Source organism: Schistocerca nitens, chromosome 3 (assembly GCF_023898315.1).
Source record: "Schistocerca nitens isolate TAMUIC-IGC-003100 chromosome 3, iqSchNite1.1, whole genome shotgun sequence".
Lineage (NCBI taxonomy): Eukaryota > Metazoa > Arthropoda > Insecta > Orthoptera > Acrididae > Schistocerca > Schistocerca nitens.
The window spans coordinates 946,244,438-946,268,411 of record NC_064616.1 but is presented as its reverse complement, the minus strand read 5'-3'; the positions used below and the strand labels follow the sequence as shown (position 1 = coordinate 946,268,411).

At 39.7% G+C, this 23,974-nt stretch overlaps 1 protein-coding gene across 1 annotated transcript in view; it reads right to left on the bottom strand.

Moving 5' to 3' along the window:
- LOC126249021 (uncharacterized) overlaps positions 1-23,974 on the bottom strand; it is a 712,654-nt gene that overhangs the window by 254,880 nt on the left and 433,800 nt on the right. Inside the window, exon 49 of the mRNA XM_049950623.1 lies at positions 4,543-4,724. Coding sequence (XP_049806580.1) covers positions 4,543-4,724 — 182 coding nt within the window. The remainder of the gene's footprint in view (positions 1-4,542; positions 4,725-23,974) is intronic.

Below are 23,974 nucleotides of genomic sequence, written 5' to 3'. Positions count from 1 at the left end.
AAATGCCATCATAATCTGAAGTAATGAATCAGAGTGTAGGGAAAATGGGGAATTTGTATGGAATTCCATGACAACTTCATGAAGGGTATGGGGTCAAGTGCAAAAAGTGTATCTGGAGGACTTGAAATGATGAGAGCGAATGGGGCAATGGAATGCTGAGTTACTTAAGTAATGTGTAAGGCAGTGGGTGACATTAACTAGCCCTTTCACCCCAAAGGGGAAATAATAATAATAATAATAATAATAATAATAATACTTATTATCAAGGTCCATACCAAGTAGTCAAGATGATGCCACTGGTAAACATGAAACTGCAGGTTCCTATTTCAACAACAGTAAACCACATTAGGAATGTTCAACCCTTTCTGGGCATGGTAGCATCTTCACCACCTTTATGAGTGTCATTCCCAAAAAAGGGGGGAGGGGTTAAGAAAGGGTGTATGAAGGTGTAAAACTGTATAATAAACTGCCACAGAAAATAAAAGAAAAATATTACATATACCACTTTAGGAAAAATCTTAAATTGTTTTTGCAGGAACACTGCTTTTACACTGTACGAGAATTCCTTAGTAGAAAATGATTGTAAATAACTTTTGTTTCACAATATTTAACTACATGTAACAACAAACTGTATAAATATATGAATGTACACAAGCTAGCAACATTCATACATTTTAAAATGTCCACAGAGGCCAAATAAAATAAATAAATAAATAAATAAATAAACCTTTGATTGATATTGATATTGTGTCAATGTTGCTTGGTAGCCAGCAGCATCCTACAGCCCAACTTTGTTGTACACTAATTCCCCCAGGGAGCAGTCTAGTAACATGTTAACTGGCACCATTGGCTGGTCAGTTATACTTTTTAACATTATATTACATAAAATTTTAACTGTATGACATACGAATTGTTACTTACATATAACTTACAATAATACTCACCGTAGTATATACATTGTATATGTTGTATCATATACAACTTACAATAATACTCGCCATAGTATATGCATTGCATATGTTGTATCCTATTGACTAAAGATGACTTAGGGTGACAGGGGGCAGATTCTCTGCTATTTAACTCCATGACACAATCACAATCACATAGTCAGCAGTCGACAACAGTGTGTGGTATCTACAGATCGTGTGCCATGCCATTGTCACCACACATCATCACTTGGTATAACATCATGTAACTTACGTTTAACTTAATATTTATTACATTATATGTTTCCCTCTATTCTGTTACACTCTAAATTACAGAGTATAGTCTGAAGATCATCCATATAAAGTCAAAAGTTGTCACCCCTTATGTATGAAAGTGTTTTTATGTGATGAAGACTAATTTCTGTCAGGTCTATGATAGACCTGGGCTGAGATATCAGTCATGCTAGAATTTATTATGTTCGCACAGGAAAATATCTTGCATGGACTGCCATCTCACAGCAGTGGAGATTGACGCTGTCCATGCCTGTCAAAGTTGACTGTGCCCACCTCCATGTGGTAATATGCTTACCAGCAGTGGGTACTAATGCCAAATACAAGTACAATGCATTTCATCCATATCCTATAAAATGGGGGACTTTAGGGAAATTTGTACATATCAGAGCAAAGCAGATTCTGCTGGTTGCAGCAGATAGGAAGAACCATGCACTGATGACAGTGGAAGAACTGCACCAATGCCACCAGGAACTGTTTATGATACACCCCTTCATGATAGTAGAAAATGTCATGAGGACATTTCTTTGAGTGACAGATGTGGGGGTATGGCTATTGGACAGCCTAACAACACATCTACATTATGAAAAGGTAGGACCTTACAGGGTATACTCAGTGATGACCCTGTCCTCCTGTAAGACAGGATACTCAAGGGGAACAGATCACTTGCAACTACAGGACAACAGGATACTATGGAATGGAACTCAGTGTGACAGAACTGGTTTTTGGGCTTGCAGGAACCTAACATATCATCTTCTGTATTTACCCAATAATACCTCATAATGCCCGAAGAGAACTAACATAAGTGAATAATAACCTAGATAACACCATACCAAGTTCTCTCAATGAGCTTATAGCAGCACAGAATGAGAAAAAAAAAACACAAGTGCAGGAAAGATGTTCCACCATTTTAAATAAAAATGGAGTAGGTACCGGCAATGGGTCATGGTAACAGGAATTTTATCCTCAGGAACCATTTTGATCCTTGTCCTTGCTTGTACAACCCATGTCCATCAGTCAATTACATACTAACCCAGTTGGTCATTCTTAAGTTTTGAATAAATGTGGATGTGCCAGTTGCCATATGTTGTGTAACAGAGTGTACAGGGAAGAAGAACAGTCAATGTAGAAAGTGTAAATAAGGATATTAGAGAAGAATAAACATAGTGGCAAGGGAAAAATGTAGACACGAAGCAGCAGTCTGAAAGCCAGTGCACTGAATTCTTCTACAGGGGAAGGAAGCATTGTGGCATCAACCACAGACCAGACTTCTCATGTAGGGCACGCTGATGGGCCAATTGAGAAATAATACTGCTAAAATATTACTGGTGTAGTACACTGCAATACAGCAGCCTACCACAGCAGTGGTCTGGTACACAACTGCCATGGTGCAATATTGCACATCTGTAGCCAACTATGAGACAGGTAGGGGTCTCATATAATGAAATACTTGTCTGGAGCAACTATAAATGCTCACTGCTCAGTGATTACCAGGACCTGTACTTCAATTGGTTCCTGGGCTTCTGTCTTAGCTGACACTTTGACAGTCTCCACGCCAGCTGATGGTGCAATTTGAGGCTGATCAGCTTCCAATTTGCCTAACAGTACCATCAGCTAGCCGCTAACTATGAGTTGCCAGTTACATATGATGCTCCCGTGTCTGGAGCTGGTACCATCAAGTGTTAGTCACCTCCACGGTCTTATCATCTGACACTCAGATTGACCCTGATGGTCCTGGATTTAGAACAAGTGAATGTGCTCCTAACCAATAGTCGGAGGCTGCCAGGAACCCAGCATAAGCATACCAACAGATAGGCTGATGCCATCCTTGCATCAGTAAGGCCACCCACAAGCTGCTGTTATTCTGCTGCAGTGGAAACCCACAGCCTAGCAAACAGGGTATGTAGTAGGTCACTGCCTTCATGACCACACAGACTGCTAGGATGCTGTCAAGGACCTCTTATATGGAAGTAATTCTGAAGAATGGAGTACATTCATTCTGCTGTATTTCAGCCACTCAGCATTTCCTCTACAGTAAAAAGTATTCAATTTATCACACTATTATCTACACTGATCCGCCAGAATACTATGACCACCAACCTACTATCGATATAAACTCATCTAGGCAATAGCAGTGCCACCTGGTGAGGAATGACTGCTACTCAGACATATACACGATGCATCTAGTAACAGTGACTGTGCTGTCTGTCTGTAGAATGAGGAATGCACACAAGCCATCTGTGTTTGACCGAGGACAGATTTTGATGGCCTAGAGGTTTGCCACAAGCAGTCAAATCCTAATTTTCAACAAGCAACTGTATCTCTGTTAGTACCTGCTATTATGTGTAAAATGTCTGCACCTAGCCACCAGTCAATTAACGTCTCAATGTTGAAGTGTTCATGGAGGGAAAGTATTATTTAATGTCCTGTCATCATTGTGGTCATTAGAGATGGAGCACAGGCTCAGATTATGGAAAGATTGAGAAGCAAATTGGCCTCACTTTTTTCAATTTAACCATCCCAGCATTTGTCTAGAGCAACTAAGGGGGTGACAGGAAACCTCAATCTGCACATCTGGGTGGGGATTTGAACTTTTATCGTCCAAAATGTGAGTCCAATGAGGTAACCACTGTATCACCTCACTCAGTAGAAGCATTCAATACAATTACATCATGTAATAATGTGTCTGAAGGTTTGTGGTTGGCAATCATCACTATAACATGTTTGTGTGAAACGTTCACAGTAAGAATTCACTCGGTTAACATCTCTTTCCCAAAGTGAGTGCAAAAGTCAGTCCTATGCTACATGTGTTTCTCACTCTCTATATGAATTGTCTTACAAACTGTGATGTATGGAAGATTAATGAATAAGAAGCAAGAATGTCTCATACAGCATATCTTGTCACTAATAAAGTTCACAAAGTGTATGAGCTGGCCTGGTATTTGTGAAATATAAAAAGAAGTGTAAAGCAAACTGGTCACTACCCACATGTGATTTAATCAAAATAAATGTGCCAATAAGTCAACTTTAGATCAATTGTGTTTTGTTTGTCATTGATTAACTTAGTTAAAAACCCAATTAATTTTTAGCAAGAGACTAAGAGTCACTTAATGTGCTACAAGGGATAAGCCATCTACAATCAATTTAGTAATATTAGATGGAGAAGTTATACTCTACCTATCAAAGGCAAGTATTACAGCTAGTTTACAGAAAATGTCTCAATGCAAATGCACTAATGTAAAGAAAGCTTTCATTAAACATATATAAACTACAAATCACCACTACGTTTACTTTCATCTAGAAGACAAACAAAATACAGGGATACCTTGTATCAGGATGGCTAGTCATCAGCTCAAACCCATAATTCCTTCTTTTCTTGTCTGAGTTATTTAATAATCTGCCAGATAATGAAAACTTTTTCTCTGGATCTGTAGAATATTCAAGGTCCATGTTAACATTCATAATGTCTATTTCATTACTCAGGTAGTGACCATTCAGAGTAACATCCTACAAAAAGAAACAAAAATTGATTATATAGTGTCACACAAATAATCAGACAGTTGAAGTTTAAAATTATGAATGCTTTTATTTTAAAGATTAGTACAAATAGCATGTATAGTAAATATTGCTAGCCACATGAAAATTGTAGGAGATAAATATCATTAATTATGATACAGTATTGGTGTTAATTTACTCCCCAACAAAACTTCAGGAAATTTTCATGTGTTGAAAACTGGGATACAGTCACATAGAAAGTAGGGCTTCTGATAAAATATTGATATATTGATTTTTTTCCAGAAAAAATACGTGAAGAAATAGAACACCATTTGCATTAAAAAAACTATTTTTAATGCAATTAGTGTGCTATTCTTCACATCAGCATCCTTCAAAAACAGTTGCTGAAAATGGTGAACACAAATCTAAAAGACAAGATCGGTCTTTGCTGTGGATGGAGATGTGTCAGGGGAAATGCTGACGTAATTGGCGCTCAGCGCTATCAACACAAACTGCAACATTTAACTTTACCATGCAATTTTGACAGTATAACTGCTAGTTCACTGGCATTTGCAGACAGAGAAGTCAACATGAAGTGTTCCGAACAAATCAGATAAGTGATGAAAGTGAATGACAGAGCCACTGGACACCTTTTATTGTGCCACTTACATGCAGTTACCATTGCTAGCAAAGTGGGTCTTGCCAGGTGTGAATGTGTATTGTGTTTCTTTCAATTCTTGCTGTGAGGGGGGACAAGCAGGCTGCTAGCATGATGATTTACAGAATATCTAATAATAAACCAATACTTATATGTACAGCTCTGAAAGTGGCAGTAAGTTTTTAATGTGCAATCAATATTTTTATAAGATGGAACATTGATATTTTTTCAGTTGATATATTGATAGTTTATTTTGATATATGACAAGTGACAATTATATTTTTTTAAATATCGATATACTAGATACCCGGCTCTTTGAAAAATATCAACAATTCTAATAGAAAGTATCTTATAACGCCAGTGGATTTATCAATGAATGATGCCACAGAATGGAATACCTCACTACACCTATGTCTGGAGTGGTAATTACAAGTGGTGAACAACACAGCACCTCTGGCCAGAAGGTCAAATGGGCCCATCAACCAACCGATTTAAGACAAAATGGTAGCAGGCCCAGCTCACTTCTGTTTTGTTAGTGATTAATGTATTAATAACAACTCTGTGGATCACCAGTTATTCTTTGAACTTAACTGTCTTATGACTGGGGCTGCTTGGGATCAGAATATACTGCTGTCTACCTATGGCTATTAATTTCTACTCCAGCAAACTGTGAGACGTTTCAGCTGAGTGACTAATTTCAGCCTTGCTTGTGAGTGGTTTTCATTGCCATAATTTATGTTGTGCTACTACTAATTGTTTTCAGGTGTAGTCCTGGGAAATTCACAAGATTAGTGACTATTACAAACTTTGTGTCATTCGTGTTGTATTTCAATGTGAATTACATAGTATTAATAAACGACTTATGTGACCTAAATTATTGACTACAAAATAGTATATCAATTATATAACATAATTTTCTGACATAATACTGCAATCAGACTATCTGGAACACAGATCACATTACAGATATGTTTTACAGAATATTAAGCAGAAAAAGTAAGTTTAATGGGATATTCACTGTTTACAAGAAGTTCATTTGAAAATAAATAAATGAATAATAAGGTGAAATATGCTACAATAAGTATTTGGAGAAGCAGTAGATGTACCTCAGTGGCAGTGGAATTGCCCAAGACCCATCTGACTAACAGTCACTGAATTCATTATCAATTAGTGATAGTAGTTAATATCTAAAATTTTTGTTCAGGTAGATCATAATAATACATTTATTTTTCACCGCTCCAATAGCATTGTGTTCCAAGAGTAGAATTTACTTGATGGTAATTTTATTGACTCATTTGAGTGAAAATATCTGTGATAGTATGCTGTAGTCAATGATGGCAACAGCTGTGATGTTTCTGAACTCTGAAAGGAAGAAGTTCCTGCTTGAACTTTCATTTTAAAGAATTTGGGATGCACCATTCTCAAAAATAATTAATTATGAAAGAGAGAGTAATGATTTACTTGAGTAAATAAGACTTTTAAGTGGATCACAGTTTCGTTTCCACTGCAGTACAATTACAAAATAAGCCATAGTAGAATTCACAAAAGTGATACTTGACAATCTTGACACAGATGAATGTGTCACAGGTATATGTTTAGATCTCACTAAGGCTTTTGATACTGTTGACCATAACATTCCACTAAATAAGCTAGAGGCATTAGGAATAAGAGGGTAGCTTATGAGTGGTTCTGATCATATTTGGCAGATATGGTACAAAGAGTAGAGAAGACATGCCTCAAATAAGTATAATATAAGCAAAACATTTATCAGAACCAAAATAAATTAATATGGGAGTTTCTCATGGTAGCATGTGAGGACTAATGCTGTTCTTTATATACATCAATGACTTTCTCAGTACCGGTACTATTAGTCATCCGGAAAAAGTCTGACAACAGCAATATTATAGTCACTGAGAAAACAAGAGAACTCCTTGCAGAGAAAGCAAATGAAACTCACAATGAAGTTTACAGTTGGTCAATAACCAATAAGGAGACATTGAACATAAACAAAGCTAATACCAGGAATTTCAGTCTGAGGAGAAATAATGACACTGTTAAATTAAACGTAGATGGTGCCTCTACATAAACAAATGCAAAATTTGTAGCAATGAATATTGACCTTCAGTTGAAATAGTGTGAACACACAAATATACTTGCAAACAGAATGTTATGCCCTTAGACTCCTATCATCAGTGTTTAATAGCCAGTGCCATTTACTATTTATATGTGCACTCAATTCTTAGCTGAGCTTATTGTAAAAAAGCACATCAAAAATAACACTGATAATTACTGCTAAAACAGTTCTATTAATGACCATGGAACAAGAGCAAGACTGAACTTACATTCAGCAAGAAAGAAAACATAAAAGTCAAAACGATATTTTTTACTATGGAGTAAAACTATATATTAAACTGACAAAGAAGATAATAGAAATTGCCAAAACAAAGGTATTTAAAAAGGCAATTAATAAGTACCTGTTAAGCAGTACATGCCATACATTGAAGGATTACATAGATAACACAGTATAGTAGTTTCATAAAAAAATGTAACAGATATTAATAATAATAATAATAATAATAATAATAATAATAATAATAATACCCAAAATTCCTCATAACACTTTCTCACTATTTTTCCCTTCTTTTTTTCTTTTCTGGAAAAAATTATTACCAAAGCTATGTATAATACTAACATCTTACTCTCCTTCTGAGCTCAACATCTCACTTAATTCTTTGGTCACTTACCAAATAGTATCAAAAGTCTGACAGATAACCAACAAGTATTTAAGAAGAAATTAAAAGAATTTCTGAATGACAACTCCTTCTACTCCATAGAGGAATTTTTAGAGATAAATTCAGAAAAAAAAGAAAAAAAAATTATTAAAAAAAATAAAAAAGTTTTTATATTAACTTAAGTATGTTGTTAAATTAACTTTATTATGTCATGTATTGGAAAATTTTACTCGTTCCACATCATTACGAAATATTGTATTCATGATCCATGGAACTAGTATTAATCTAATCTAATCTACTCATTACATAGGGATGCTGACTCAGTTCATCAGGCTAGCAAATGATAAGTTGCAGTCCACAAAAAGGTCCTGGCATCAGCTGATGGTATGTGTAGGGTTTTGAAACAATGTGTGTATGGTACGTGTAGAGCGTGAAGCGACAAGGAGTGAGAAATGAATGAATAATGTAGTATTAGACTTTTACATTATTAAATAACTTATTTGTAAAATAGCATAGTACAATATGGATAAACCAAATGAGGTATCACAGATTCAAATAGAGTGGCCATGTATTTAGGACTATGAAGGCTCCAGTCTTCATCCACCCATCCTGATTTATGTTTTCCATGACTTCCCTAACCGACTACCCATCTTTGTCATACTACATCTGTAAGTACGTAAATGCCTATGAGAATTACTTCAATTTTATTATTCTTAAATTTTAATACTAAAACATGTCCAATATCCTTGGAAAAGTGGTCTAAGGAAGAATAAAACTACTACTACTACTACTTCTACTACTACTCTGTTACTGCTACCTCATCTGCAATGTACTTCTGTTATAGAATGGGTGTTAATGTACAGAGTGGCAATTATTGAACTTTATCATCAAAGCTTCTGAACAGTTTGTGTTAGGATGTTCAAACGGCATGGTTCACCATGGGGCATGATGGGAATTAGTATGCACATGCATACCATGCTCTAGCGACAAAGCCCACCTTCATTTGGATGGTTTCATCAATACGCAAAATTTGCATATTTAGTGGACTGAGAATCTGAATTTCATGATAGAGAGGTCTTTTCACCCTCAACAGGTGACTGTGTCGTGTGCAATGTCCAGTCACGGAATAACCAGTGCGGTGTTCCTGAATGGCACAGGGACTACCAAATGTTACGTGAATGTTTTGGAAGATGATTTCACCCTCATTATCAAAAGCATCCCTGTTTTCTACAAGATGTGGTTCATGCAAGATGGAGCTCGACCCCATCAAAACAGCATAGTGTTTGATGTCCTGGAGGAGCACTTTGGGGACCGCATTCTGGTTCTGGGATACCCAGAGGCCACTGGCATGGGCATCCATTGGCCACCATATTCTCCAGATCTGAACGCTTGCAACTCTTTTTCGTGGGGTTATATTAAACACAAGGTGTACAGCAATAACCCCAAAACCATTGCTGAGCTGAAAACAGCCATTCAGGAGGTAATCGTCAGCATTGATGTTCCGACACTTCCGTGGGTCACGCAGAATTTCACTATTTGTTTGCACCACATCATCGCCAATGATGGCAGGCATATTGAACATGTCATACCCTAAATCTGAATATCTGTAGTGATGTTTACATGTTGAATAAAGTGCGTGCACACTGTAGTTTGTAACTAATTTCAGATTCTTTCATTTAGACCGGTAACTGTCACGCTGTATATGATACGGACAATACACATGAGGAAACTAATTTGTCTTGTATTAATTAATAATTCCTAATAATGCATAACCTGACCTTAATACCTGTAACTGCAAATTTTTGTCTCCATTACTGACTCAGCAATGATGTATGGTACAGTGTCATGTTACCTTAAGAGAAAGACTTTGTCCCTGGTGTTATAGCCACTCAAAAAGAGACAAAGTGGGTAAAGAAAGTACAATGTAAGGAAAGTTTTTATGGGATGCTAAACATCATACCCCATAAGCATGGAAATTAATCAGCTCCATAAGATGGCTGAATGATGAGGATTTTTAGTTAACCCTCAAGTGCGTGTGCCTATGTGCAAAGTATGCCAACCATAAATAAAATTATTTTGAGCTGTTCCATAGTTGTTACACAGTTGTTACGCAGTTATGATCCCATAAATATTCCTTCATTACTGCTTCAGATAACACAGTCATAAACTGTGTTGCAGTATTGTCACATAGAAGAAGGTGTAAGTAGATGAATAACAAAGGTTTATTCAGCACTTGCACATACAAGAGCACGGAACGAACTGCCTCTGGCCAGAACACATATGGTATATATAAAGCTACAGAACATTCCAGTACAATGCTTTTGCGATTTGTGGATACTTCTAGAATGTACTTGAATCAAATATAAAAATTGAAATTTTTCAGTTAAGGTGAGTTTTGAACTCACAACCCTCAATGCAACATTCGCTTTTGTCCGTTGCATCTGCTTGGGGCAGACATCATAAGACATCTGTTCAAGTTTGTTGTTGATCGATTAACTCAGTTTTTTTATTACAGAGGGCAGATAACCCTCTGACCGAACACGCTGAGCTACAATGCTGGCTCCACTAGACTACGGCAACTGCTTTACTTGGCTTCTTCTGTGAGATTGCTCCCTCATTACGAGAACAGTGTCTCGATGTTATGTCCTCCTAATCCGGGAACAAGTCACCGGTCCTGCATACTCCAACTCCCGATGACTGATGTTCATCCTGGCAGTGATCTTAGAAAATCCCTTGCCACTACATTCTTCATTGCCTTTCTGCTTGTTGCCTGTTGCTGGAGCTTTGATTGTACCCTGGGTTGCAGGACCCTTATAGAGCTACATTCGAAGGATGTGGACCGTATCTCTGATCTTTCGTTATCTTGTGTCAGGGTCAAAATCTTCAAATTCATAAGTAACATCAGACAACTGTCTTGCAACTTTATAAGGTCCAAAGTAGCACGTGAGGAGCTTCTCAGAGAGACCAAGCTTCTGAAAAGGAGTGAAGATCAAGATGAGGTCACAAGGCTGGTAGAAAACAGGGCAGTGGCTTGCGTCACACCTACGGCGATCGTTTTCTTGAGCCTGTAGCGTGGGAAGTCATGCAAACTGTTGAGCTTCCTCAGGTCTACATCTACATCTACATCTACATCTACATCTACATCTACATTTATACTCCGCAAGCCACCCAACGGTGTGTTGCGGGGGGCACCCTACATGCCACTGTCATTACCCCCCTTTCCTGTTCCAGTCGCGTATGGTTCGCGGGAAGAACGACTGTCTGAAAGCCTCCGTGCGCGCTCTAATCTCTCTAATTTTACATTTGTGATCTCCTCGGGAGGTATAAGTAGAGGGGAAGCAGTATATTCGATACCTCATCCAGAAACGCACCCTCTCGAAACCTGGCGAGCAAGCTACACCGCGATGCAGAGCGCCTCTCTTGCAGAGTCTGCCACTTGAGTGTATTAAACATCTCCGTAACGCTATCACGGTTACCAAATAACCCTGTGACGAAACGCGCCGCTCTTCTTTGGATCTTCTCTATCTCCTCCGTCAACCCGATCTGGTACGGATCCCACACTGATGAGCAATACTCAAGTATAGGTCAAACGAGTGTTTTGTAAGCCACCTCCTTTGTTGATGGACTACATTTTCTAAGCACTCTCCCAATGAATCTCAACCTGGTACCCGCCTTACCAACAATTAATTTTATATGATCATTCCACTTCAAATCGTTCTGCACGCATACTCCCAGATATTTTACAGAAGTAACTGCTACCAGTGTTTGTTCCGCTATCATATAATCATACAATAAAGGATCCTTCTTTCTGTGTATTCGCAATACATTACATTTGTCTATGTTAAGGGACAGTTGCCACTCCCTGCACCAAGTGCCTATCCGCTGCAGATCTTCCTGCATTTCGCTACAATTTTCTAATGCTGCAACTTCTCTGTATACTACAGTATCATCCGCGAAAAGCCGCATGGAACTTCCGACACTATCTACTACGTCATTTATATATATTGCGAAAAGCAATGGTCCCATAACACTCCCCTGCGGCATGCCAGAGGTTACTTTAACGTCTGTAGACGTCTCTCCATTGATAACAACATGCTGTGTTCTGTTTGCTAAAAACTCTTCAATCCAGCCACACAGCTGGTCTGATATTCCGTAGGCTCTTACTTTGTTTATCAGGCGACGGTGCGGAACTGTATCGAATGCCTTCCGGAAGTCAAGAAAAATAGCATCTACCTGGGAGCCAGTATCTAATATTTTCTGGGTCTCGTGAACAAATAAAGCGAGTTGGGTCTCACACGATCACTGTTTACAGAATCCATGTTGATTCCTACCAAGTAGATTCTGGGTTTCCAAAAACGACATGATACTCGAGCAAAAAACATGTTCTAAAATTCTACAACAGATCGACGTCAGAGATATAGGTCTATAGTTTTGCGCATCTGCTCGACGACCCTTCTGGAAGACTGGGACTACCTGTGCTCTTTTCCAATCATTTGGAACCCTCCGTTCCTCTAGAGACTTGCGGTACACGGCTGTTAGAAGGGGGGGCAAGTTCTTTCGCGTACTCTGTGTAGAGTCGAATTGGTATCCCGTCAGGTCCAGTGGACTTTCCTCTGTTGAGTGATTCCAGTTGCTTTTCTATTCCTTGGACACTTATTTCGATGTCAGCCATTTTTTCGTTTGTGTGAGGATTTAGAGAAGGAACTGCAGTGTGGTCTTCCTCTGTGAAACAGCTTTGGAAAAAGGTGTTTAGTATTTCAGCTTTACGCGTGTCATCCTCTGTTTCAATGCCATCATCATCCCGGAGTGTCTGGATATGCTGTTTTGAGCCACTTACTGATTTAACGTAAGACCAGAACTTCCTAGGATTTTCTGTCAAGTCGGTACATAGAATTTTACTTTCGAATTCACTGAACGCTTCACGCATAGCCCTCCTTACGCTAACTTTGACATCATTTAGCTTCTGTTTGTCTGAGAGGTTTTGGCTGCATTTAAAGTTGGAGTGAAGCTCTCTTTGCTTTTGCAGTAGTTTCCTAACTTTGTTGTTGTACCACGGTGGGTTTTTCCCGTCCCTCACAGTTTTACTTGGCACGTACCTGTCTAAAACGCATTTTACGATTGCCTTAAACTTTTTCCATAAACACTCAACATTGTCAGTGTCGGAACAGAAATTTTCGTTTTGATCTGTTAGGTAGCCTGAAATCTGCCTTCTATTACTCTTGCTAAACAGATAAACCTTCCTCTCTTTTTTTGTATTCCTATTAACTTCCATATTCAGGGATGCTGCAACGGCCTTGTGATCACTGATTCCCTGTTCTGCACATACAGAGTCTAAAAGTTCGGGTCTGTTTGTTATCAGTAGGTCCAAGATGTTATCTCCATGAGTCGGTTCTCTGTTTAATTGCTCGAGGTAATTTTCGGGTAGTGCACTCAGTATAATGTCACTCAATGCTCTGTCCCTACCACCCGTCCTAAACATCTGAGTGTCCCAGTCTATATCTGGTAAATTGAAATCTCCACCTAAGACTATAACATGCTGAGAAAATTTATGTGAAATGTATTCCAAATTTTCTCTCAGTTGTTCTGCCACTAATGCTGCTGAGTCAGGAGGTCGGTAAAAGGAGCCAATTATGAACCTAGCTCGGTTGTTGAGTGTAACCTCCACCCATAATAATTCACAGGAACTATCCACTTCTACTTCACTACAGGATAAACTACTACTAACAGCAGCGAACACCCCACCACCGGTTGCATGCAATCTATCCTTTCTAAACACCGTCTGTACCTTTGTAAAAATTTCGGCAGAATTTATCTCTGGCTTCAGCCACCTTTCTGTACCTATAACGATTTCAGCTTCGGTGCTTTCTATCAGCGCTTGAAGTTCCGGTACTTTACCAACGCAGCTTCGACAGTTGACAATTACAATACCGATTCCTGCTTGGTCCCCGCATGTCCTGACTTTGCCCCGCACCCGTTGAGGCTGTTGCCCTTTCTGTACTTGCCCAAGGCCATCTAACCTAAAAAACCGCCCAGCCCACGCCACACAACCCCTACTACCCGTGTAGCCGCTTGTTGCGTGTAGTGGACTCCTGACCTATCCAGCGGAACCCGAAACCCCACCACCCTATAGCGCAAGTCGAGGAATCTGCAGCCCACATGGTCGCAGAACCATCTCAGCCTCTGATTCAGACCCTCCACTCAGCTCTGTACCAAAGGTCCGCAGTCAGTCCTGTCGACGATGCTGCAGATGGTGAGCTCTGCTTTCATCCCGCTAGTGAGACTGGCAGTCTCCACCAAATCAGATAGCCACCGGAAGCCAGAGAGGATTTCATCCGATCCATAGCGACACACATCATTGGTGCCGACATGAGCGACCACCTGCAGATGGGTGCACCCTGTACCCTTCATGGCATCTGGAAGGACCCTTTCCACATCTGGAATGACTCCCCCCGGTATGCACTACGGAGTGCACATTGGTTTTCTTCCCCTCTCTTGCTGCCATTTCCCTAAGGGGCCCCATTACGCGCCAGACGTTGGAGCTCCCAACTACCAGTAAGCCCACCCTCTGCGACCGCCCGGATCTTGCAGACTGAGGGGCAACCTCTGGAACAGGACAAGCAGCCATGTCAGGCCGAAGATCAGTATCAGCCTGAGACAGAGCCTGAAACCGGTTCGTCAGACAAACGGGAGAGGCCTTCCGTTCAGCCCTCTGGAATGTCTTTCGCCCCCTACCACACCTTGAGACGACCTCCCACTCTACCACAGGTGAGGGATCAGCCTCAATGAGGGCAGTATCCCGGGCAACCACAGTCGTAGTCCGATCGGGGTATGCGTGGGACGAGCTGGCCGTCCCCGACAAACCCCCATCCGGACCCCCACAGTCTCAAGCTGTGTGACTGAAGCCAACACTGCCTGAAGCTGGGAGCAAAGTGATGCCAACTCAGCCTGCATCCGAACGCAGCAGTTGCAGTCCCTATCCATGCTAAAAACTGTTGTGCAAAGAACTTCTGAACTAATCTACAGAGAGCGCAAACAAATCGACAAAATTTAAACGGTTATTAAAATACAAGATTGCCTAGTAAATGCAGTAATGCTGCTACTTGCACACTGCTGACACACTGCTCGGCGGCGGAAGGAGACTACGCGATTTTACACTATTCAGGTACTAAAACGCGATGCTACAACTCTCAAATACTATAATATGCCCGAAATTTATGAATTAAACAATGCTAGTACCAAAAACACGCAAAGAAATTAAGAATTAAACTATGTAACAAATGAGTGAGCTAGGAGTATACGACTTGCTGCTGCAGCTGCTTATCCAACGGTGGCAGGGAGCACACTGACTGTGACCAACCGACACTGGCCGTTCAAAACAAAAACAGAAGACAAACGACTACGCGAATTTACACTATTCAGGTACTAAAACACAATGCTACAACTCTCAAATACTATAATACACCCGAAATTTATGAAAAACAATGCAAGTACCAAAAACACGCAAAGAAATTAAGAATTAAACTATGTAACAAATGAGTGAGCTAGGAGTATACGACTTGCTGCTGCAGCTGCTTATCCAACGGCGGCAGGGAGCACACTCTGGTTAACACCTGGTCAATGCAGTCATTGTCCACGTTATCAGGATGTAACAGAAGCACAGTGTCCATCGTCATAGTTGCCTCATGCCCATGCACCAGGAAAAATGGCTTAATCCTGTGGTGTCTTGTTTCGTGGTGTTATAGGCAAACATCACAAGAGGTAGCACCTCATCCCAGTTGCTCTGCTCAACATTGATGAACATTGATAGCATATCGGCCAAAGTCTTATTAAGGCATTCAGTAAGCCCATTGGTTTGTGGATGATAGGTAGTCATCATGTGATGTGTAATGTTGCGCTGACGGTTTATATCTGTTACAAGTTTTGACTGAAAAGCTTTCCCCTGATCCGCAATTAAAGACCTTGGGGCACCATGTTTTAATACAATGTCTTATACAATGAATTTGGCTACCTCGAATGCTTTGGCTATTTTCACGAGTTTTGTAATGGCATAGAGTGTCAGATAATCAGTGCAAACAGTTATCCCTCTATTGCCACTAGCACACGTTGGAAATCATCTGAGGAGGTCAATCCCAACACACTGGAAATGCACTTCGGCTTGTACGATTGGTATGAGTCAGCCAGGTGGTCTCTGAGGAACTGCCCTTCTCCTCTGGCACTCTCAACAGTGCGACACATAGTGACGGTCACTCCTAAATAAACCCGGCCAGAAAAATCTCTTGTGGATTCTATTATATGTCTTAATAAATCCTAAATGTCTGGCCTCCAGTGTGTCATGGAATTTCTCTGGAACATCTAAGCGCATGTGTTTAGGAATCATTGGTAGCCACCTCTTTGCAAATGGATCAAAGTTTTTCTTGCGAAGTAATCCATTAACTACCTTAAATTGTCCTTTCACAGTCTCTGACCAATTTAAGGCAAGCATAATTTGAGATATCTTGGTGTCCTTTTTCTGCTCAGCAAAGAGATCCTGGAGTGCAGTGAGACAGTCACTACCTTTTTCAAAGTCTTGATGGTCTTGCACAGCGTTTCTTGAGAGACAGTCAGCATCTTGGTGTTTTTTTCCACTTTTGAACACTATGGTAATGTCATACTCTTGAAAACTTAGTGCCCACCTGGTGAGTTGTCCTGTTGGAACCTTAAGACCTATCAACCAACAAAGTGAATGACGGTCTGTAACAACTGTGAATGGCCTACCATAGAGATACTGTCAACATTTGCACATGGCCCAGATCACAGCAAGACATTCTCTTTCTGTGGTTGAGTAGTTTCATTTGGTTTTTGTAAGTGTCCTAGAAGCATAGGCTATAACCTTCTCTTTTCCGTCCGAAATCTGCACCAGAACAGTACCGACCTCATACCCACTGGCATTTGTGTGAAGTTCTGTAGGTGCTCTCTCATCATACAGACCAAGTACAGGTTCAGTCGTCAGAGCTTTTTGCAGCACATCAAAAGAATCTTGTTGAGCACCACCACAGATAAATTTAGCATCAGCTTTTAACAACTCTTGGAGTGGCCTGGCTTTGTTACAAAAGTCTTTGATAAAACAACAGTAATAAGAACACAATCCAAGGAAGCTTCTCACATCTCTAATACTTTTAGGAATAGGAAATCCCATTATAGCTCTCACCTTTTCTGGGTCTGTCCGCACACCTTCGTTTGACACAAGGTGCCCAAGTATTTTGATTTCTTTTGCTTCAAAGGGATGCATTCTTGGATTAACTTTCAGTCTGCCTTGTTGGATACACTTAAGAATGGCCCTCAGTCTTTTTATGTGTTCATCAAATGTCTCTGAGAACACTATTATGTCAGCTAAATAACAAAGACACATTGTCCACTTTAGGTGCCTTGGAAGATTATCCATCATTTGTTCAAAAGTTGGTGGTCCATTACACAAACCAAACAGCATTACCTTACACTCATACAAGCCCTCAGGTGTGATAAATGCAGTTTTCTCATGATCAGCCTCATCTACTTCGATTTACCAGTATCCCAAGTACATGCCCATGGTTGAGAAAAACTTAGCCCCCTTCAGACAATCTAGTGTATCATCAATTCGTGGAAGGGGGTAAACATCCTTTTTAGTTATTTTATTAAGCTTCCTGTAATCAACACAAAAACGCCAACTACCATCCTTCTCCCTGACAAGAACCACTGGTGACGATTATGGGCTCTGCAAAGGCTGAATGATGTCATTCTTCATCATTTTCTCTACCTCACCGCGAATTATTCCACATTGTGTTGCTGACACACGGTATGCTTTCTGGCTTATTGGCTGATGGTCTGCAGTGCTAATCCAGTTCTTCACCACCAATTTGTCTAATTTGCTCTTCACCTGTAGATTGAAGCATTCAGAGAACCCCTGAGGAATGGCATGTAGCTTCTTCTGTTGTTCCTTAGTGAGATCTGGTGATAGTCAAGCTAGATCTTGTCTCGTAGTGGTAGTGGTAGTTTCGCCCACAGACCCTTCATAGGAGGTTTCTATGACACTCAGCTGTTCTGCAATTAATGGCTCTGCGTGTGCTATGCACGTGCATCTTGGAAGGATCTGTGGTTCTCGGTGACAGTTAACTATCCAGTATTCACCGAATCTGTTCTTAAATGAGACGACACAGGCTGGGATGACCAAGTTATTCTTCAGTGGTATGCTTCTCTTACATTCCACTACAAGATCCATGGGTTGATGCATGGCATGACACGTGACAGTTACATTTCTAGCACTGACTGCAGGAATGATCACTTCATCCAGCACACATAGTCTCCACACACTCAGATGCGCATCTTCCTGTCCACAGTATCTCATCTTGTCTAGCATAATCTTCAAGCGACCACAATATATTATTGCCTGAGAAGCTTTCAAAAAGTCCCATCCGAGAATGATGTCATGACTACACTCTTGTAAGACAGTGAATTCTAAGGGCTGTGTATGGCCACTTATACCCGCATCAATGGTACATCTTCCTGCAGGGTTTGCATATTTCCCATTAGCCACCTTCAGCAGAGATGTTTTGTTGTCGACGAATACGGTTTTCTGCAACTGGTGACGGTACTTCTCCAAAATGACTGAATATGATGCTCCAGAGTCCACAAGAGTTTGGGGTGGTTGGCTATCCCTGACATAGTTTCCCATCATTTTTGTAGTTGTCAATGGTGGAGGATTTTCTCTTTGGTGGCCTCACCTCCACGAAAGGTCGCACCCTTTAGTTCTCTAGGTTGTGGCAGCTAGGTGATTGGCTGGAGCTTCTAAACGGTGATGGAGACCTTGATTGACATGTTGGGGAGCATCCTCCCCAGTGGCTAGCTTGCGGCAATGGTGACCTATGTCGTCCTGCAGCCACATCTTCTTGTTCATCTTCGTCATCTTGGAGTTGGCGTCGGCTAAGATCGGTCGGCTATCTTCTGGCGTGGGCATCATCAAATACCCTCCGCATTTCTCAACAATAGTGCTTCACATTTCCCGGTCATCTGCAGTGGAAACATACTGGTTAGTTATCTTGGGTCCTCCAGACATCAGTCTTCCTTGGTGCCCAAACAGGTTCCTCATGCGACTTTGCTGGAACATAACTTCTCCTGGGTCTCAACTTTTTTTACTGTTTTAAAGGGAAATGAACGATGAGAGACTGGGTTCACTGTCTGTTCCACTTTCTCCCTTATGACCTCTTGAAGCATCTTGGTTCTCAGCTTGCCATGCAATCCAGGTGCCTTCTGAACTTCCTCTCTGACTATCTAATGAAGAACACTTGTAAAATCAGTTTCTTCTGCCATCACAGACATCAATATGACATTTGGAAGCCATCTAAACTTCTTGTGTGTAATTCTGTTTTGATGCATTGTGTCAATATACTAGCAGCATTTTATGAACTTGTCTGCTGTCGAAACCTTCTTCAGGAGTAGGGCTTGATACATGTCCTCAGCAACACCTTTCATGAGATGTGCAACTTTATCTTCCTCCTTCATTCGAGGATCCACTCTTTTACACAGCTCCAAGATGTCTTGAATGTAGGATGCTATCTTTTATCCTGGAAGCTGTGCCCTGCACTTTAATTAATCTTCAGCCTGTCAATGTGTGTCACCGAAATACTTCTGCAGTTCCACCTGGAATACTTCCCAGCTTGTGAACTTCTCCTTGTTGTTCTCATACCATTGCTTGGCAGTGCCTTCCAAGCAGAAAAATACATCAGCCAACCACACGGTGTCATCCCATTTGTTAAATTTGACTATACGCTCATATAACTTCAGCCACTTGTTTGGATATTGACCATTGCCACCAGAGAACCCGGAAGGATGTCTCATGTGGTGGCACACAGTTGCTGTCATCGTGATATCCTCTTCTTCTCCTGTCTTTGATAGACTGTGATCTGTGGAATATGGCTTGAACTCGCCACGTAAATGTCATGGCCTGATGGAAGCCACTGTGTCATCAGTAATGTGCGGTATCACAAGTTCCAATACCCAGCACGTCCACCAGAATAATGTCATGTAGAGGAAGGTGTAAGTAGATGAATGACGAACACTAACTTCAGTTAATGAAGGTTTATTAAGCACTTGCACATACAAGAGCATGTACTGAACTGCCTCCAGCAAGAACACATACGGTTTATATACAGCTACAGAACATTCAAGTACAATGCTTCTTGCCATTTGTGGATACTTCTAGAATGTACTCAAACCGAATATAGAAATTAAAATTTTTCAGTTGAGTTGAGTTTTGAACTCACAAACCTCGAAGCAACAATTTAGTGTCATAAACACTTTTTTTTCCATTTTGTTCATTATGGTTCATTGTATTTTGTCATAACAGACTTCACATGATATCTGTTGAAGTTCGTTGTTGATCTTTCCACTCATTTTTTTTTATTACTCAGGCCAGCCATCCACTAGACTATGGTGACTGCACTACTTGGCTTCTTATGCGACAATATGTCCAACTAAGGAAACAGTAATATAAAATAAACGATGAACCAGATGAGAAAAAAATTTAAGTTCTGTGGAAGGAAATGATGCAGATTATGAGCTAGCAGCACATTTCCACAACAAGGCAGTAGTCTACAAGATAATTAGTAATTCAGTAAGCGGCTGACTGGAAACTAATGCAGCTGCAATGCTTAATGTTTCAAGTGGTTCATTACTGTGAAGTAACACCTGTCCATGGCATTAGAGTGATATATTGAAAGTTTGTTTCATTATTATTTAATTAAATAGGCCTTTAGGTCATATTATATAAGTTTATTTGATCATTGTTTAATTAAACTAAGATTAAACATTGATTATGCTTAGACATGTTTACCTTGGTAACATTAAGTCTGCTATTGTTCACATGTGTACAAAGTGCACCACGTGCCCACCAGTTTTATGAAAAACGGTATGCCTGTTTGAGGATTAAATTTATCACACCAGCATGTGTCTTTTATAGTTATTATTGTCTTTACTGTGATTACATTTATTTGGCAGTGTGAGATTATTTTTCTTATGTTGGAAATTATCAGGAGTGAGGTAAGACACAGTAGAGGCTATAACCAGATCACATATATGATCCATGAGTACATGATTTATGCAGAACAAAATCAGGTAAGGATAAAGAAACATTATCTTTTGGTTGTGGCATCTGTGAACTTTTATCCGTACCACACTATTGGTTAGTGGGTACATGCTTTGTCATTGTGATTTGTTCTTGAACTTTTGGGTGCAGTCCTTTGTTTGCATAATTTGGAAGAAATTGCTAGTAGTGAGTAAATCCTCAGATAGGGCACACAGACATTTTATCAGAGCTGCATAGAGTGCCCTGTGGAAGTAAGTAGGAGACACAAGAGAACATGTAGGAAAGTGGAGACAATTTATGGATGAGAAGCAATGTGCTCAACAAGTTCCTAATTGATACATAGAAGCTTTAACTGATTATGTATGGTAGTTACAGGAGGAAATTGGGTGCCAAAATCAGGAAGTGTAAGGATAGCATTAAAAAGTGTTACAGAATAGTTAATAAGCTGAGGAAACTTGAAGGTGAGTGTAATAAGGGTTAGAAGAGCATGTGAGCTAAAATAGACCTTAAAAAGTTATGTCAATTGTAGAGTAGACTACATTAAATCTTGCATGGACATTGAAGCTTGTAAAATAGGAAAATGCCTATGTGAGAAGTGGAGGACACAAAGATTACCTCAAATAAATCATTGTTGGGGAGGCAGATAGCAGGACTGGTGTGGACGGTGATAGAAAATAGCCAGGCATTTGAAAGAAAGTGATAAGATGTGCTGGTAAAACTAGATGAGAATAATGAGAGAATTGCAGTGGTGGAGAAGGACAATAAATTAATGCTGAATTCTAATGAATGGATAAATAGTGAAATAAATTGCACAAGGAATGAAATGAGTTGCAGGAAATGCAAAGTAAAGTATGTGGTTTAGGATATCGAGAAATTCCTTGAGGATACAGTATGGGGTATGGAGGTGATTTCTGGTTTGGCTGATGATGTAGGGTTCATTACTAGCGACAAGAAAATTTTGCAAAAATTAGAACATGAAAAAAATGCAAAAACAATTTTTTTTAGTGAAATAATGTGAAATCACCAATTTTTACAAGATATTTTGAAATTTGTAATTTTACCAATAAACATGTTATAAATCTGAGCGTGGCAGTTTCTTAATATTTATAACTGTCAGTTACTGAATGTTAGTATTACTTTTTGACTTCTTATCTTCTCAAGGCTGAGGTTAGCATGCAATCTTGAAATGATAGTTCACCTAATTCATGTCATGTGTAAGTTTTCAAAAAAACAGCACCAAATTTGGCAGAAACATCCTCAAATGCAATAACAGAAACAGAATTTGAAAAAAAAGTTTGTAAAGGAAAAAAAAACACTGATTTTGAAAAGACACCAAATTTGGCATGAAACCAACATGGAATTTGGAAAAAAAACCGAACTTGGTGAAAAACAACGAATTTTGAGAAAACACTGAATCTGTAAAAAGCACAGAATGTTTTAAAAAATAACACTGAATTTGGCAAACATCAAATTTAAAAAAAAAATCTGAATTTGGCAGCAAATATGGAATTTTAAGAAAGCAAACACCAAATTCTGAAAAAAAATGAAATTTGGAAAACAACAGCACCAAATATGGCAAATGACAACATTGCAAAGGGCAAAAAACAACAAATTTGGTAAAAACTAATAATAAAATTAAAATAAAAACAAGGTATTTGGCTAAGAAATATCGCTTCATTTGGAAAAATAGCACTGAATTTAATAAAAAAAACTCCTAATTAGACAAAAACCAAAACCAAATACATCTAATAACTTTCAATGTATATTTAATTATAGTTGTAAATCATATAATAGGTCAAGTTACTGTATCAACTCGAGAGCTAGATTTAGTGATTTATACTTTTAGATTTGTTCAAAATTGTTGAAATAATGCAGCAATGATTTTATTAAGAGATCACCCCACTGACTGTGAAGTTTTTCTACTTGTTTTAACGTCAATAGTTATATGAAATTATTGTGAACATTATGAACAGTGTGTGGTGTCACCGCCAGACACCACACTTGCTAGGTGGTAGCTTTAAATCGGCCGCGGTCCATTAGTACATGTCGGATCCGCGTGTCGCCACTGACAGTGATCGCAGACCGAGCGCCACCACACGGCAGGTCTCGAGAGACTTACTAGCACTCGCCCCAGTTGTACGGACGACGTAGCTAGCGATGCACACTGACGAAGCCTCGCTCATTTGCAGAGCAGATAGTTAGCATAGCCTTCAGCTAAGTCAATGGCTACGACCTATCAAGGTGCCATTAGCATTACATTGCATGAATCTACAGAGTCTCACTTGTATCATCAAGAACACTGTATACAAATGATGGATTAAAGTTAAGTATTCCAGCAGCTACGTACTTTTCTTTATAGCATTCATTACATATCCTGTTTCAGACCTTCACGCCATCCTTCGTGTGTTTATAGTGTGCATTGCGGTCCACTCAAATCACACTGTGTCGGCACTTCTGTCGACACATCACAGTGGTCAAAATGAAAGTATCTGCACTGAAAGACCACATCTTTCAATAAGTGTGCAGGGCTGACATCACGACCTTTTGTCTGTCATGTTGTGCCTGGAGTCTTGATGAGTTATTTTTATCTTGATTTTATCTGGAGGTGGTCAATCCAGGTGGTTGGTGGTAAGGTTACAGGAGGTGTGTATGCCGCAAATGCTACTTTTTTGTAGCAATGCTTTCCTATCTTGGGCATGTGTGATAAACTGCAAATCTGAGGACTCTGATTTCAGTCTTTAAAGGCAGTTTTGTCCATGAGATCTCGTATGAGTGA